The 17441-nt window shown below is 41.5% G+C and overlaps 1 protein-coding gene across 6 annotated transcripts in view; it reads right to left on the reverse strand.

Annotated features, from left to right (window-relative positions):
- Positions 1–17441, reverse strand: part of ATP6V0A1 (ATPase H+ transporting V0 subunit a1) — a 112900-nt gene that overhangs the window by 35995 nt on the left and 59464 nt on the right. For all 6 annotated transcript variants that reach the window (XM_044296853.1, XM_044296849.1, XM_044296852.1 and 3 more), the window contains exons 8-16: positions 15057–15139; positions 14393–14486; positions 12809–13021; positions 12517–12667; positions 12248–12387; positions 1428–1591; positions 979–1069; positions 771–889; positions 398–614 (exon numbers count right to left, since the gene is read on the reverse strand). In XM_044296853.1, coding sequence (XP_044152788.1) covers positions 398–614; positions 771–889; positions 979–1069; positions 1428–1591; positions 12248–12387; positions 12517–12667; positions 12809–13021; positions 14393–14486; positions 15057–15139 — 1272 coding nt within the window. The remainder of the gene's footprint in view (positions 1–397; positions 615–770; positions 890–978; positions 1070–1427; positions 1592–12247; positions 12388–12516; positions 12668–12808; positions 13022–14392; positions 14487–15056; positions 15140–17441) is intronic.

Below are 17441 nucleotides of genomic sequence, written 5' to 3' on the forward strand. Positions count from 1 at the left end.
TATCCCTATGCGTTACATGTTAGGGATATGGAAAAATCCATACACCAAACGTTATTAATGTGTATCAACGTATCTATATTTATGAGCATCTAGAAGTCAGCTCATGTCTGTAAAGTGCTAAAGCTGGTACTAAGTGTGCCCACTAATAATTTCCAAACTAATCTAATTGATGCTAAACTAGAAAATATAGTAAAGGAGTACATCTTGCCAATCTCAGTGTTAAACAGGTTGTTAGGGATTAAGACAAAAAAAAAAGGCCTCCTTTTTTACAGCAGCACTTATGTAAATTAATTATGGGCCAAAAAGTGTGCTATTTGCTTATCATTTCCCAAAAAGTTGTAACTGGTTGGAAAGAAGCACTGAATCTATATCCCCATATCCACTGCATTGTTCCTACCTGTCCAGTATAAAGCATAGGAAAAGATGGGTCACTGTAGTTGAACATGAACATGTTAATGAAGTGAATGAGGAGGCTTGGTGCGCTCTTTGAGGTGGCAGCATCATAGGTGCACCACTTGTAAAGTATAAGAATGACCAAGTATCCAAATAGAGTTGACATAAAGATCATTTCTGGTATAAATCCAAGGTAAATGTTCAAAGGCTTCTTGAAATATCTAGAAAACAAACAAAAATAGCACATGAGATCTTGTTTTTGTCACAAAAAGAGACATTTTTATAATGGCAACTTTTTGTGTCTTTGCCTATAATATAATAGGGCAAATAGACAAGGTTGGATGAAATGAGACATCCTCTTAAATATATTTACTTACATGTGGTTAAATAGACTAAGCGAGACCCCAAACATCATATGAATGATGCCAAGCACAACTGACATTTTCATCTTGAAGGAATTCAGGAAAGTCAGCTTGTTAGTTGCAATGCTCCAAATCTATTACGAAGAAATAAAAATGTTAACAGTAACCATTCCAAATCCTACAAAACATATGTAATCTTTTAATATAACAATTATTCATTTACTGGATCAATCCCAAATGGATAAGGTCCATTGAACACTCCAGTGACATCTGGATCCAGCTGCAGCACCTGCGCATTCTTAAGCAGTTCTTCTCTACAAACACAAAAAGAAATAAAGTGCTAAGAGATTCTTCAAGTCAGGACAGAAGTAATGCTCCAGCAGCACTGGAGCTATACGTTTAGAAAAAAGGTTCACCTATAAAAGGCCAGATACAAACGAGATAGTTCAATGCAAAAAAACTCACCGCGTCTAAGTTCCTGTTCTGAACTCTGCTCCTCTAACAGGATCGCACAGCATTATACTGATTTATAATGCTGTGTGTTCCTGTGAGACCTGGAATCTTTTGAATTACACCGACAGCACATACATGGATGCAGACAGTGGTGGAAATGTGCTTTAAAGCATAAAGGAATTTGATCACATAAACATACAGACTTCCTGTGATACTCACGTCCAGTTGGCCTTTGTGCTGGTAAACATTGGTCTAACACTCCAGGAAGAACCAAACATGTTGAGAGCCTTAGAAAAGCAATCATTGTAGATAAGGCCAGTGTAGACAGAGAAAAGGCCCATCAGAAGAATGATGTATCGGCCACTAAACACCATGGTGAAGAGCTGTAAAGAAATAAGATGACTGTTACAATGATCTGTAATATGTACTTGTATTTCACGGGCTTACAACAAAGGAGTCCTTTTTTTCAAATTGAAACCAAGACATTTGAAATGAGTTATCTAAAATGCCATATGTTTAACTATACTTATGTTCTCCTGCAATAATATAGAGCAGGCGACCAACTCCTTGTTGCACTACGACAGCTTTCATCCCCAAAATTTAAAAAAATCTGTCCCTTAATGGACAGTTTGTTCGATTAAAGAGGATCAACAGTACTGAGGAAAGTTATCAGATACAAGCCCTAGAATAAAAATAAAAAATAAAAATACACGTCTCCTCGAGAGGTGTTATCCTGAAAAGGCACTTTTAACTGCCATGAAAAAGGTGGATAACTTCTCTCAATGTAAATTGTTGACAGGGAATAAAAGCAGTAATAAAAAGAATTTTAACAATAATCAGAAAAGATTCACATTTTCATTTAAGTATAGCCACATGGCAGATAACATACGGAGGGCAATACAAAATAATTGGGACATCTTAAAAAGTGACGGTGGTATATTAGATGCTGTTGAGAATAAACCCCTAATCACATTCTAGAGGAGCCATACTATTAGGGATAGGTTAGTGAGAAGATGCTATGTAGAAGGAAGGAGTAAGAACTGGTTGCAGGATAGGAGGCCTAAAGGTAACTTCAGGTGTGGAAATTGTTCGTTCTGTAGGTATAACCCTCAAAGCAAACTTTTTAATTTTGGAGGGATTCAACATAAAGTGACCAGCTTCATCACGTGTAGGAGTACATTTGCAGTATATTTGGCGAAATGTCAGTGTGGACGATTCTACATTGGAAAAACAATAAGATATATGTAAGAGAGGTTCAGAGAACAACTCAATTAAGTCAGGGAATAGTTGCCCTAGATTGATTGAACGTATAAGGGATAAACATGGTGGAGATTCAGGATCCCTAAATTTTCCAGGAATCGAGGTAGTCTTGAACACACCACAAGGTGGCAATAGACATCATTTATTGCTACAAAGAGAGGCTAGGTGGATTATACAGCCCAGAGCTATGGGCCCTTTGGGCTTAAATGATAAAAATGATTTGTGTGTTTTTGTAATATACAACTATTACTAATCTTTAAATGTGGTTACCTGTTTTAATGTTGTTTTAATAGTTAGTCATTACGGGGGTGGCGCCAGAGTTTTCTATGGCGACCCTGTGTGGTGATGCATAAATACAGCACGTATGTGCGTGATGACTGTGGCCCGAGGAAGCGCATGAGCGCGAAACGGCAGTCGCTACTTTCACATGTGTGTGAGCTGTCTGCCCCAGCCTTATGTCAGTGTTGTCCATCGTGGAATAAAGGACTTCTATTTTCAGTAGTGAGTGCCGCCTGCTTTACTTCTTTGCATATATAAGAACTATCTACATTACTCTGAAGGCTAGAGCACCGCGATACTGTGCGACACGTGTATAAGGAATTGGGCCTGTTTCGGACATGAGCTGTGCTGTCCATCTTTACTCTTGCTTTATATATATATATATAGACCACTAGCCATTCTCAGCAGACCCTAAAACACATATGGGCAGACCTTTTGTACACCAGTCTTGGCACAAGACCATTAAAGTAAGGTGTGTCAAATGTATTAAATGTATTAAGAGGCAGAGGTCTCTTGTTAAATTTGGCACATCTTCCGGTAGTCCGTGCACCAAATATCTAAATCTAGACAAGCTATGAGCTGGTGCAGATTTGAACTGTAATTTCTGCAAGTTTCTAGTGTAAATAATAAAATCTGACAGCTCATTCCTCCTTTCAATAGCATTGGGCTCTGTACCTCAATACTTATAGTGTTTACCTGCAATACAGAAAGTCCTGGTTTCAAGACCTGACAGTGCCAATGTAAAAGTACAGACAGAATAAAAGTTAAATATACATGGGTATTTAAATTTATATTTAACTTTTATTCTGTCTGTACTTTTACATTGGCACTGCCAGGTCTTGAAACATAGGTATGTGCGTGAGGTCGGCGCGCTGGCATGACGTGGACGCTGGAGCACGTCCGGCTTAAGTTCCACCTCTCTTCCCTGCCCCGCGATGAGTAAGCTCGTCTGAATGGACCTGCTGATGCTTGCGTGCCTGCCACCCACGTGTTTCAACCTGTGGTGTCCCCTGGTTTGGATGAGCGTTCCTGCTCTGGACATCTTGGCCTCTCTGCAGTCTACGTTCCACCTATATTTGCGCCTTTGATGGCCCGTTTTTTAGCCGCCACCTCGTGGGGAACAGCGGCTGGCGGTTACGAGGTGGTAAGGAGAGGAGAAACTACAAGTGGGAGGACAGTGGGGGAATTTTCTTCTACTGAGGCGGAGAAGGATGGAACTGTTCCTTGGATGAGGATGTTCGCCTGGGTGAAAGAAAGTGGTTCCCCCCCCCGGACTGAACTGGACTAAAATTAATTACTGATTAAGAGAGACCTATTTGCGTATAACCCCTTGTTGTGCTGTGGAGGGAGGTAATATTTTGAGAGAAATAATGGTTAAAAAAGGAGGATGATAGGAGAAAGGGGTGGAGCAGAGGAGGTCTGGGGTGTATGCCTCTCCTAGACAGCAGGTGGTGAAAATAAAAGGTGATCGGGAAGGAAGAATGGACAGATTTCTCCAAGCTCCATCTACTGTAGTTAATAAGGGGCAGAATAAATCCAACTCTCAAAAGCTGGTGGGGAGTGGTGAGGATATGGAAGGTTTTGAGGGGGCTTTATCAACTCCAACCGACACTACAAATTCTCCCACTCTATCTGACATTATGTCAGCAGTGTCGAAATCTAACTCCGTGTTGGAGATGATAACGAAACAAATGGGAGAATTAAAAACTGAAGTACAGTTGATTAGATATTATTGCAGGAGGGTTAGTGAAAGATTTAGTTGTGCAGAACAAAGGATAAGATCTTAAGAGCTTGAAATGGGAAAATGTGGCCCTTAGCAAGAAAATCACAGAGCTGGAAGATGGGGACAGGAGAGCAAATATCAGATTTATAGGTATACCTGAAAAAATGGAGGGTGCCAACTGTGCACAATATATTCAAAAATGGATTACTGAATTGGTTGGTGGGGAAAATCTCTCCAACTTATTTATACAGGTCCTTCTCAAAAAATTAGCATATTGTGATAAAGTTCATTATTTTCTGTAATGTACTGATAAACATTAGACTTTCATATATTTTAGATTCATTACACACCAACTGAAGTAGTTCAATTTTTTTTTGTTTTAATATTGATGATTTTGGCATACAGCTCATGAAAACCCAAATTTCCTATCTAAAAAAATTAGCATATTTCATCCGACCAATAAAAGAAAAGTGTTTTTAATACAAAAAAAGTTAACCTTCAAATAATTATGTTCAGTTCTGCACTCAATACTTGGTTGGGAATCCTTTTGCAGAAATGACTGCTTCAATGCGGTGTGGCATGGAGGCAATCAGCCTGTGGCACTGCTGAGGTGTTATGGAGGCCCAGGATGCTTTGATAGCGGCCTTAAGCTCATCCAGAGTGTTGGGTCATGCGTCTTTCAACTTTCTCTTCCCAATATCCCACAGATTCTCTATGGGGTTCAGGTCAGGAGAGTTGGCAGGCCAATTGAGCACAGTAATACCATGGTCAGTAAACCATTTACCAGTGGTTTTGGCACTGTGAGCAGGTGCCAGGTCGTGCTGAAAAATGAAATCTTCATCTCCATAAAGCTTTTCAGCAGAGCAGTGCATGAAGTGCTCCAAAATCTCCTGATAGCTAGCTGCATTGACCCTGCCCTTGATAAAACACAGTGGACCAACACCAGCAGCAGACATGGCACCCCAGACCATCACTGACTGTGGATACTTGACACTAGACTTCAGGCATTTTGGCATTTCCCTCTCCCCAGTCTTCCTCCAGACTCTGGCACCTTGATTTCCGAATGACATGCAACAGTCCAGTGCTGCTTCTCTGTAGCCCAGGTCAGGCGCTTCTGCCGCTGTTTCTGGTTCAAAAGTGGCTTGATCTGGGGAATGCGGCACCTGTAGCCCATTTCCTGCACATGCCTGTACACGGTGGCTCTGGATGTTTCTACTCCAGACTCAGTCCACTGCTTCCGCAGGTCCCCCAAGGTCTGGAATCGGTCCTTCTCCACAATCTTCCTCAGGGTCCGGTCACCTCTTCTCGTTGTCCAGCGTTTTCTGCCACACTTTTTCCTTCCCACAGACTTCCCACTGAGGTGCCTTGATACAGCACTCTGGGAACAGCCTATTCGTTCAGAAATTTCTTTCTGTGTCTTACCCTCTTGCTTGAGGGTGTCAATGATGGCCTTCTGGACAGCAGTCAGGTCGGCAGTCTTACCCATGATTGTGGTTTTGAGTAATGAACCAGGCTGGGAGTTTTTAAAAGCCTCAGGAATCTTTTGCAGGTGTTTAGAGTTAATTAGTTGATTCAGGTGATTAGGTTAATAGCTCGTTTAGAGAACCTTTTCATGATATGCTAATTTTTTTAGATAGGAATTTTGGGTTTTCATGAGCTGTATGCCAAAATCATCAATATCAAAACAATAAAAGGCTTGAACTACTTCAGTTGGTGTGTAATGAATCTAAAATATATGAAAGTCTAATGTTTATCAGTACATTACAGAAAATAATGAACTTTATCACAATATGCTAATTCTTTTAGAAGGACCTGTAGTTGTGAGAGCACATAGGATACCAACGAGAAAGGTAGTAGGTAATTATCCTAGAACAATAATAGCAAAAATCTGTCCGTTCAAGGATAAAGAGGTCGTTATGGGCAAAATAAGATCACTTGACTCAGTGGAAATACATGGATCAAAAGTGTCAGTTTATCCAAACTATTCCCTTACAACACAAAAAGAGAGATAGAAATATGTTGATGTTAAACGCAGACTCCGCCAGGCGGATATAGCTTACTCTCTTCTGTATCCTGCTAAACTCAGAATTGTATATAAAGATCAGACTAGATTTTTTTTCCTCGTCTCAGGATGTGAACAAATGGCAAGAATCTGTAGGCTTATGATTTGATATGAGGTACGGTAGTAAATCAAAGCTACGCAGGTTATTGAATTTGGAAGACAAGGGGATAGGGATGGGGATGGGAGGTGGACATCGAACCAAGAGTAGGATGTGAAGCCTCCACGCAGGAGCAACACACCAGAGGACGTGGGGTGGGCGAGAGCAGGAGGGAATGGGGGAAATTATTATTATTTTTTTCTCTTCTGTTATTATACAAAGGATAATGATAAAACAAAAAGTTTTCAGTGATGAAAGTTTTATCCTGGAATGAAGGAGGATTGGGGAAGAGAATGAAGAACTTTGCTGTGTTTAGTGTAATCTTCAGATATCTGCCAGCTATAGTATGCTTAACGGAGACTCATATGTTAAAAGACAAATTGAGTCTTTTTAAAAGGAAGTGGATAGCCTATCAATTTCACTCGGTTTACAGTGGGGGTTAGTATTCTGATTCACAAAGATATTCCATGCTCAATTATCTCACGGAGGATCAATGCAAAGGGGCAGTATGTCTTTCTGCATGGATCCTTCGAGGGAGTTAAGGTGGGTAGTTGCAGGGATTTATTATCCCACCACTTCATGAGGTGTTGCTAAAATTTTACAAGTTCTTACAGGATAAGAATACCTGTCCAATGCTATTGCTGGGCGATTTCAACTGCACAATGAATGAGGATCCGGATAGGTTAACCAAAAAAGACAAGTCAAAAAAGGCTGGGCCTACATCATTAATGAAACTAACCCAAGAGTTTGATTGGTGAGATATTTGGAGGACTCACAACCCACTGGTGAAACAATATTTGTGCTATAGCAAAACTTATGACTCCTTTTCCAGGATTGATTTGGTATTTGAAAATCAGTTGACACTTCAGAGTGGTGGTCTCGTATGACCCAAGGTGTATCTCAGACCACTCCCCAGTGCTAATAAAAGGTGGGTACAAGGTTGGAAGCTGGGAATGGTATTGGTAAACTCTACGCGGTTACTCCTATTTGGCTTAACCTAATGGGACAGGAAGTTAATCTTGAAACTGAGGTGACCTTTTTCTTTGAGTTAAATAAAGAATCTGCTGAGGTAAATGTGGCCTGGGATGCTGCCAAGGCTTACATGAGAGGACTGCTAAATAAAAAGATTATAGAGTTAAAAGAAAAAGTTTAGGAAGGAAGATGATTTGAAGTTAATATTGGGAAATCTGGAGGAAAAATGATAATTCATAATACGGCAGAGTCAAGGGAAGCGTGGCTGGTGGCATCTAATAATTAGGAGAATTATTTTAGAGAAAAAGCACAGAATACTGACTTATTCATCAAGTCTAGAAGATTTTGGGAGGGGGGGCAGGCCTGGGAAATTCTTGTCAAGGATTATTAGTAAGATGGAAAAGTGGCAAATAGTGTGGCAATAAGAGATAAAGGTGGGATAGTATATAATGTTCCAGACAAGATATTGGATGTATTTAGAGAGTATTACAAAGATTTGTATTACACACATATTCAAATTGATTATAATAGATTGAATTGTTTTTGAAGGGGTACTAAGGTTCCAAGACCAGCGGGAAGCCCTAGATAGGCTCATTTCATTGAACGAGGTGATATCAGCAATAGAGGAATTTCCATTTGGTAAGGCAGCAGGGTCTGATGGTTTGCCTATAGAACTATATAAAAGAGAGAGTTTTGGGTGAGCAGATTATTGGAAGTTTTCTCTTATTCGAGCTTACCTACTTCAATGGGGGAAGCAACGATTATCCTAATTCCTAAGGATGGGAAGGATGGTTTGGATCCGGGTTCGTACGTCCAATATCATTAATGAACAATGATTGTAAGATTCTGGCTAGAATCTTGGCAAAGAGACTGGTGCATGAGGATCAAAATGGATTTATTCCGGGAAGATCTACCTCTTTAAATCTCTTCAGAATATTCGCCAATATTCAATAGGTGGGTAAGGATGATGTTGAAGGTTGCTCTATTCTGTCCCTAGATGCGACAAAGGCCTTTGACAGTGTGGGATGGGGGTATTTGTGGGAAACGCTGGGTTATTTTTGTTCTGAGTTTATTAAGTGGGTGAAGATTATCTATAATGAGAATTTTTGTATTGAGAGGGGCATGAGGCAGGGTTGTCCCCTCTCACCTTTACTTTTTGCCTTAGTGGTGGAGCCATTGGCAATTAGGATTAGACAAGATCCAGATATTCAGGGATTTGGAGTGAGGGGCAGTGAGGATAAAATATCATTATACGCAGATCTTTTTTCTTGGTGATGCTAATGGGGCTTTAAATCACGTTATGGCATTGATGGATGAATTCGGTAATTTTTCCGGTATAACTATTAATTGGAGTAAATCAATACTGTTTCCGCTGTGTGAGAGGATTGAGGTAATGGATAAAAGGTTAACCAATCTGGGGTACCATGATCATTTCAAATACTTGGGGTTAGAAATAGCAAAGGACCCTTCTAGATTTATAGAATTGAATTTTGTCCTCGAAAGATTAAGGATAGGATTAAGATTTGGAACAAATTACCTATAAATAAAGCAGATAGGATAGGATTTAAATGGTTTTACTTCCCCACTTATTGTAGGTTATCAGAAACTCTCATATATATATTTTTTTATTTTTATAAGTGGGTAAGCACCTGTTACCATACTTGGATTTTGCACCCGTCTTTTCCCTGTACTATCTGAGGGTGGTGCCGCCAGTGTTTTTTTTCCCTATATATAATTTTTTTTTTTTTAGGAAATTGAAAAACTGTTTAATGCGCTATTGTGGGCAGGTAAGAGAGTTAGAAAAAAAATTAGTTTGTTTACCAAGGCTTACGATTATAGAGGCCTGGAAGTTCTAGATATGAAGCTCTATTATCTAGCCTCTAACACTGCAATGATAATAAAATGGGAGCAGGCCCGGCGCTACCATAAGGCAGACCAAGCGGCTGCCTTAGGGCGCACCCGACGCAGAGAAGGGGTGGGCGGAAAAAAATGAACTTTAAAAAAAAAAAAATCTATTCACTTCACCGCAGCGCCGCTGGGCACCCACCCCAGCCTGCACAGCGGCAGTGCGTGCAGCCCCAGCGGCAGCTCACTCACAGACCAGCACGTGAGTGAGCACAGCTAGTCACGGGGTCAGGGGGTGTGACTGGCGTGGCTCGTGGCGGCGGGCAGCAGCAGGGACTGGAGGGAGCTGGTGGTGACTCATGCTGTGACTCACACACAGCCAGTCTGCCGACTGGAGTGGTAGGTGAGCGCCGTGGGGGGGAAGGGGAGGGATGGTGTGCCATGGAAGGGGGGGAGAAATGTGACACAATAGGGGTCATGGGAGTGATGTAAAAAGGAGGGGGTGATGTGCCATGGAGGGGAGAAATGTAATAATAGTAGTTATAGATAGGGAGGATGATGGCCGACATGGGGGCTGATGGCTGACATGGCGGGCTGATCTGAGGCATTGGGGGTTTGATCTCAAGGTCCGATTACCTTTGGGAGTCTGATTGGGGCTGTGAGCTGAGGTCTGATTAACATCGGGGGTCTGATTGCTGGTCTGACCTGAGGTGTAAAGGAAAATATTTTTTTCTTATTATCCTCCTCTAAAATCTAGGTGCGTCTTAAGGGCAAGTGCGCCTTAGAGGGCGAAAAATACGGTCCTCAAACCAGCGATCGTCTGAAGCAGAGAGAAGATACCAGGACCACGCAGAGGAGAAGCCAGCTGCTGCAGATGGGACCGGGACCAGGTGAGCTGCGAGGGAGGGGGGGGGGGGGGGGGGGGGGTTGGGGTGGACGCCAAAATGTAGCTTCGCTTGTGTTGGCAAAAATCCTTGCACCAGCTCTGAATGGGAGCAAGTGGATTTCTTAAAGTACTTAGTGAACAATAGTGTAGGTTCACTGCCAAACATCTTTGCACTTTTTGAATCAGGGCAATTAGACAACAAAAGAGCATACAAGTTTCCATTGGTTAAATCTCTGGTGGGTTCTTGGGGCATGCTTAAACACTATTTGGGTTGCGGGGGTTTTAAACGAATGACTTTTGTTGAAGAGGCCAAATATTGGACACTAAGAGGTTTTTTGTATTTATCACAATATGTTAAGGACGGGGTATTGAAGTCAAAAGAATAATTATTCGGGAATTTGGGGGATGATAGGCAGAGTGTGTTTCTTCGTTACTTACAACTCTTGCAAATTTTTAAGGAAAATAAGGATAGGACACATGTGTACACATGATATATTGGATCTTATTTTGGAGTGGAGGGGTAATTGTAGAGTGGTGTCAATACTATATATAAAAAAAAAATAATAGTAGTTATAGATGGGGAGGAAAAATGCACTAGTAAGTCAGCATGGGAAAAGGACTTGGGCCCAATAACTTAGGATCAATGGAGGCGGTATTGGCAAAGGAGTAGATTTTTGAGGCATCCAGCGCATAGAGTTACTCAATTTATGATCTTGCATTGTTTATATGTGACTCCTACTTGGCTCCAAAAGTTTTAAACTGGTATGGCGGCGGTATGTCCAAGATGTGAAAACTCTAAAGCGGATATAATCCATATGTGGTGGCAATGCCTTAAAATACAACCATTTTGGCAGGGTCTTATTGACATGATTGGTGATATTTTTGGTCTTCGATTACCTCTCTCGATCTTTCTTTATTTGTGTGCTGGGTGAGACTCCGCATAATTTATCGAAAGTGAATCAGTCTATGATGTACAAATCCTTCTTCTTGGCTCACTTATTAGTGGCCAGAAGATGGATGAGGACAGATGTGCCCACTGTGGGAGTAGAGGAATATGATGAACCTTTATAGCAGCATTGAGAAAGCTGGTTACATTAAAACAAATAAAATGCATTTTTTCTAAGTTTATGGAGTAAATGGAAAATATTTATGGAGAAGTTTAACGGTTGAAATTATTTTTTTTCCCCTCTGATTTTTTTTATTCCCTTCTGCTTTCGAGAGAGGGGTGGGATTGGGTTGGTGGGTGGGTATTATTCTAATATATATATATATATATATATATACACACACACACACACACACACACACACACGTGTATCCCCAAGCATTGGGTATACCCTCCATCTCATCCTCAGAGCCCTGCCAAAAATAAAATGCCAGATGCTTAAGCCTTGCCCCTCTTCTGAACTTCCTGTTGAGTATGTATGTATGTATGTATTTAAGTTCATCCACATAGCTGTTCTGTAGCCGAAGATGGAGTGGAGTAGGTGGAGAAAGTTCTTCGTCTGCAAGAGGTCTGTAAGGCCTTATGCACACGACCGTTGTTTTTGTCCGCATCCGAGCTGCAGTTTTGGTGGCTCGGATGCGGACCCATTCACTTCAATGGGGCCGTGGCCCGAAAAAATATATAAACCTTTCCCATTCTTGTCCGCGTTTTGTTGTAGGCAAAATGCGGAAGGCACACGGATGCCATCCGTTTTTTGCGGATGCGCGGTTTGCGGACAGCAAAACACACAACGGTCGTGTGCATGAGGCCTTAAATTGCTTATGGCAGCAGTATGGGAAACACCTTGTAGACATAGCTGTGTGCACCAAGCATTAAATGTATTTGCGATATTTATGTTTTCACAGGGTTTAGTGTCCCTTTAAAGCTATTACAATATATATATACACAATGTGATAGCAGGCTGCATACCTCATTATCAACTTTTTGTGACAAAATTCGACTTTCTCTTACGACCATCCAAACTGCAAACAGTGTCATCAGGATTCCATGGCCAAAGTCACCAAACATAACAGCAAATAGGAAAGGGAAGGTGATAATTGTATATGGGGCTATAAAAACAAACAAAAAAAAATAAAAAATATCCACTGGTCAGTCATCTCTTAAATGCATAACATTAATACACATTTTTACAGCAGATTCCAGTATAACATTTTTATACAGCGGGTGCCTGGGAATACCTGGATTTATTTCCCGGTAACTGCCAATGCCATAGGCATCGACAAGATTCTGGAAACCATATGTGAACTTGTTGGTCTTGTTGTAAGTTGGTGGGGTTTGGTTGGTTTGCATCCTGTTGAGGATGGAAGGGACAGTAGATCCGCTATGCTCCTGGAAAAAAAGACAGATTTATAAAGATCTAAATGTACACACAGGTCTTCGACAAGAGTCATTGTAATTTAGTCTTAATGCAATGTCCGTTTAACTATCCATCCATCCATGCCAATATTAAAAACAGAGAAAGTTACTCACTGTGCCTCTCCTTAGAGCAAACTGGATGGAGTCCAGATCAGCAACTGGGCACCAAACTTCTGCAATCAGACACTTTTGGGTGACATCAATGTTGCACAGGTTAAGAGTATGGTAAATGGCCTTCATTTTTCTGACTTTAATAAACCAGACTCGGATTGTTTTAGCAGCAGCTTGAAGAACACGCTGACGATGGTCCTCGGTTTGGTTAAGAACCTAAAATTAAGCAAGTTACAATGATGGATTGGATTTTTCATAAAAGTTTTGGTAATGTCCGTTTAGAGTTGTTCTTAGACTACTTTCACACTTGCGTTTTTGCTGGATCCGGCAGGGTTCAGCAAAAACACTTCGGTTACCGATAATACAACCATCTGCATCCTTTATGAACGGATCCGGTTGTATTATCTTTAACATAGCCAAGACGGATCCGTCATCATGAACTCCATTAAAAGTCAATGGGGGATGGATCCGTTTTCTCTTGTGTCAGATAGTGTTAGAGTTAGGCCTCATGAACACAACCGTATGTATTTTGCAGTCCGCAAAAAATACGGATGACGTCTTTGTGCGCTCTGTATTTTTGCGGAACGGAACAGCTGGCCCCTAATAGAACAGTACTATCCTTGTCCGTAATGCAGACAATAATAGGACATGTTCTATTTTGCACACTGAGAAACTTCAGTTTTTTTTGCAGACCCAATGAAATGAATTAATCCGTATACGGTCCGCAAAAAAATAAACTGAACGAACACGGAAAGAGAATACGTTCATCTGCATGAGGCCTTAAACGGATCAGTCCCCATTTGACTTGCATTGTGGGTCATGACGGATCAGTCTTGCTCCGCATCCAATGACGGAAAGAAAACTGCAGCTTGCTGCAGTTTGTTCTCTGGTATGGGAACGCAACCAAAAAGAATGGATTGCATTTTGGAGCATTCCGTTTTGTCCCCATTGACAATAAATAAGGACAAAACGGAAGCGGTTTTTTTTCTTCTGGTATTGAGACCCTATGACGGATCTCAATACCGGGAAATAGAAACGCTAGTGTGAAAGTAGCCTTAGCTAACTAAACCCTGTGGGGGACATTTACTAATGCTTTTACGTCACTACTGTGGTGTAAAAAAGTGCACAACATATTTGTAACACGATTTGTGACTTTTTAAGCTCCTCGCCTCTTTATAAAAGTGGCAAGAAAAAGGGGTGGTAGAGCTTAGTGCGGTCCGCCAGATTTACTATGGCTTATGCCAGAAAATGGCGTAAGTTACAGCTTAAGTCTGCACCAGTTCCTAGCTGGCATACATTTAAGTTTCTGGCGCACTGAAGGGAAAAGATGTGCCTAATTTATTCAGAAGCATCTCAGGTTCTCCCCCTGTATGTGTTTGTCCATGTATACATCTCTATCTGTTACCAATGGCATCTATAGGTACAACACTGTAACAGAACTGTAGCAAAGGTCAGAACGTTGATACTACTGACTGGGTTGTAATGGGTTACTCAAAGACTCTAAAAACATGTAATTATTTCTTATGTAGGAGATGCTTGTATACATATCCCAATACAGACAAGGACAGCCATCCTCTAAAGTTTTACCATCTGCAAATCATCTATTCTTGTGTTTACTCCAGCAGCCATCTCCTTGCGTTCCTGGGGTGTTTCTGGACAAGGGTAAAGAGAAGCTCGAAACCTGTGTTGCAAAAAGAAAAATCACTTATAAATTGGAAGATATGTATATGATCAGTAAAGCAAACAGAGCAAGCAGCGTACAGAGGATGCAGCGACAGAAGGTGGCCTGGTGATCAGCTAGCTTCTGAAATCCCCTTCTATTATCTACAGAGGAAAGTGCAGCCAAATGCAATTTGATGAATGGCCATCCATGCAGACAGGCTGGGTTGGATTTTCAACGGCTCTCTGCTTTGACATACAATGAGTCATTGTTAAGACTGTTTTATTTAAAAATGCTGCAGGTAAATGGAGCTGACCTGTCCCTATGCCACGTGACGTCACGGGCCTAGGGTAAGTAACAAAAAGGCCGAGGCACAAGAGGGCTGGGGCCTTCTCAAACTGCTGATCGGCAGAGGTCCCGGCTGTTGGACCCCACCAATCAGATAATGATGACTTATCCAGAGTATAGGTCATCAGTTTCAAAGAATTGGATAACCCCTTCACATCCATCTAGCATTGTAAACATCATTAAATCATAAAATAAATGTGTACCACCAGGAAAGTTTATTTTTAATCAACAATTCTCTCATACCCTTCACAAATCTTCTTCACTCTGTTCTTCAACTGGTCTCCTTGAAAGAATATGATGAATACAGACTTGTGAACACTGTCACCCTGTGAAGTGCAATCACATCAGTTAATGCATAGGAAAACTTAAGACAAGACACAGCCAATAAATACCAAGCGTGGCTTTTAATAAGGGGGCCTGTAACAAGAAAGCAGTTACTAGCAATGACTGAATCTTCCTGATACAAGTCTCACCTTGCCGTTCAGATCATGAGGATACTGAGAATAGGTCATCACCCAAAAACCACCATTAAAAGGGTTTTGCAGGATTTTGATACTAATCGCCTATTCTCAGTCTAGGCCCGCAATGTCAGATGGGCGGGGGAATGGCCCCCCTCTCACTCCCATGTATCAGCTACCATCTTGTAGCTCCACATTTGGAAGTCAGCACTAGAACTACCCAGATGTGTCTACTGTGTAGTGGATGGAGCTGGTAGGTGCAGCATTGCTCGTACTGAAGAGAATGATAGTGAGTAGAAAAGGGGGGCTGCTGGAGAGAAGACCGCGAACAGAGGTAGATACTGGTAGCTTTATTGGTCTATGACAATGAGTCTCAGGACTGCATTGGTTCCTTCATCAAGTCAATCACAATGATATTACCTCAGGGTCTTCTTTCCAGCAGTACGGCTATCCAGTCCCTCTTTTCTACTTAATTTATTTATGCTTTTTACCCCACAGTGGAGGGGGGTGTAGGGAGCATGAGTACTGTAGAGGGAACAGTTTGGCAAGTGCTGACAGTTCTGGGAAAGTGCTAACATGTAAAACAGGCATATGGGAAAACTATTCAGCGTTTGGGGTACACTAGGCAGATATAACATTTCATTATATGACCAGAGAACCCTTTTAAAGAGGTTATCCGGGAATTTCATATTGATGACCCATCCTAAGGATAGGTCATCAGAATCGGTGGGAGTCCGGCACACTGACCGATCAGCTGCATAAATCAGTCCTATGCACTCTGGAAGCACCTAGGCCTCTTCCTCGGACAGCGACATCACCATACATCGGCCACATGGCCTCAAGTGAATAGAGCCGAGCTGCAATACCAAGCACATGCACTATACACTAGATGGGACTGTGCTTGGTGAATTGTGAGGAGGCCGTGGCAATCACTTTTGTTACAGTGAGCACAGCTAATGAGCAGGGGTCCCGGGATTCGGCCCCCCGCTGATCTTATATTGATGCCCTATCCCTACGATAGTACATCAATATGAAAATCCCAGATAACCCTTTAAGACCTTCTGCAGCTGAAGTAGCAAATAATCACGTAAACACTATGTACTGGGCTCACATTTTGATTATCATCTCATGCTCACAAACATATTTTGTTTCCGTGTCCGTTCAGTTTTTTTTTGCGGATAGAATTTGGACCTATTCATTTCAATGGGTCAGCAAAAAATGCAGACACCGTGTGCTGTCCACATCCATATGTCCGTTCCGTAGCCCATCAAAAAATATATTACGTCCTATTCTTGTCCATTTTGAAGACAAGAATAGGCATTGTTACAAAGAAACCGCAAAAAAAAAAAAAAAAAGGTTGTCATCTGTATTTTTTGCGGATTCGTGTTTTGCGGACCGCAAAATACATACGGTCATGTGCATGAGCCCTAACAATCAGTATACATATCCTTGGTAAGAATTTCTAAAGGATTCTTTAATCCATCCATTTCAACATCTGTACTAGGATATTCAGCAAAACTTCTATTGTATTCTGTTAGCTGGCCTGAATAGCATTGCCAGATCGGACTACTCCCCACACTGACCTAAACGGAGACCGTTAGGTAAAATCAGCATGCTGCATATGTTAGCTAAGCAAGGTACCTTGGCATACTGCCACTGGCCACCTTATCTTCAGTGGCAGAATGTCCAATGCTTGGAATAGAGAGCTTTAATTTGGCACTGGCTTTCGGGCACTGCCCGTCAAATGTTCTCTGCAGATAAACAGTCAAATTATAATGACTCATGCACAAAACATTTGTCTTTCTTGCCAGAGAAAGAGGTTAACAGCTTTAATAGTGAGCATACTACAGTCAAAAGTACGGTAAATCAAAACTGCTCTTTAAGGGCAGACACTGGATTAAAGGGAATCTGTCGCCCCAATTTTGGATTATTATCAGTAGTAATACATGAATAGTACTGCAGATAAGGAGTCTACATCACATTTTTTTTTTATTTCTCTACAGCCCTCGGTTCCCTGCTGTCAGGGTTTAAAGCTGTGTGAAGTACACAGTCAGGACTGCTGTGCGGTGCTAACATAATGCAGGGGACTCCTGTGTGCATGCAGAGCAGTCCTGACAATGTATTTCAATGCAGCTCTGAGTGCTGACAGCGGAGAAACGAGGGGCAGTAG

The sequence above is a fragment of the Bufo gargarizans genome, chromosome 6, assembly GCF_014858855.1.
Source record: "Bufo gargarizans isolate SCDJY-AF-19 chromosome 6, ASM1485885v1, whole genome shotgun sequence".
Lineage (NCBI taxonomy): Eukaryota > Metazoa > Chordata > Amphibia > Anura > Bufonidae > Bufo > Bufo gargarizans.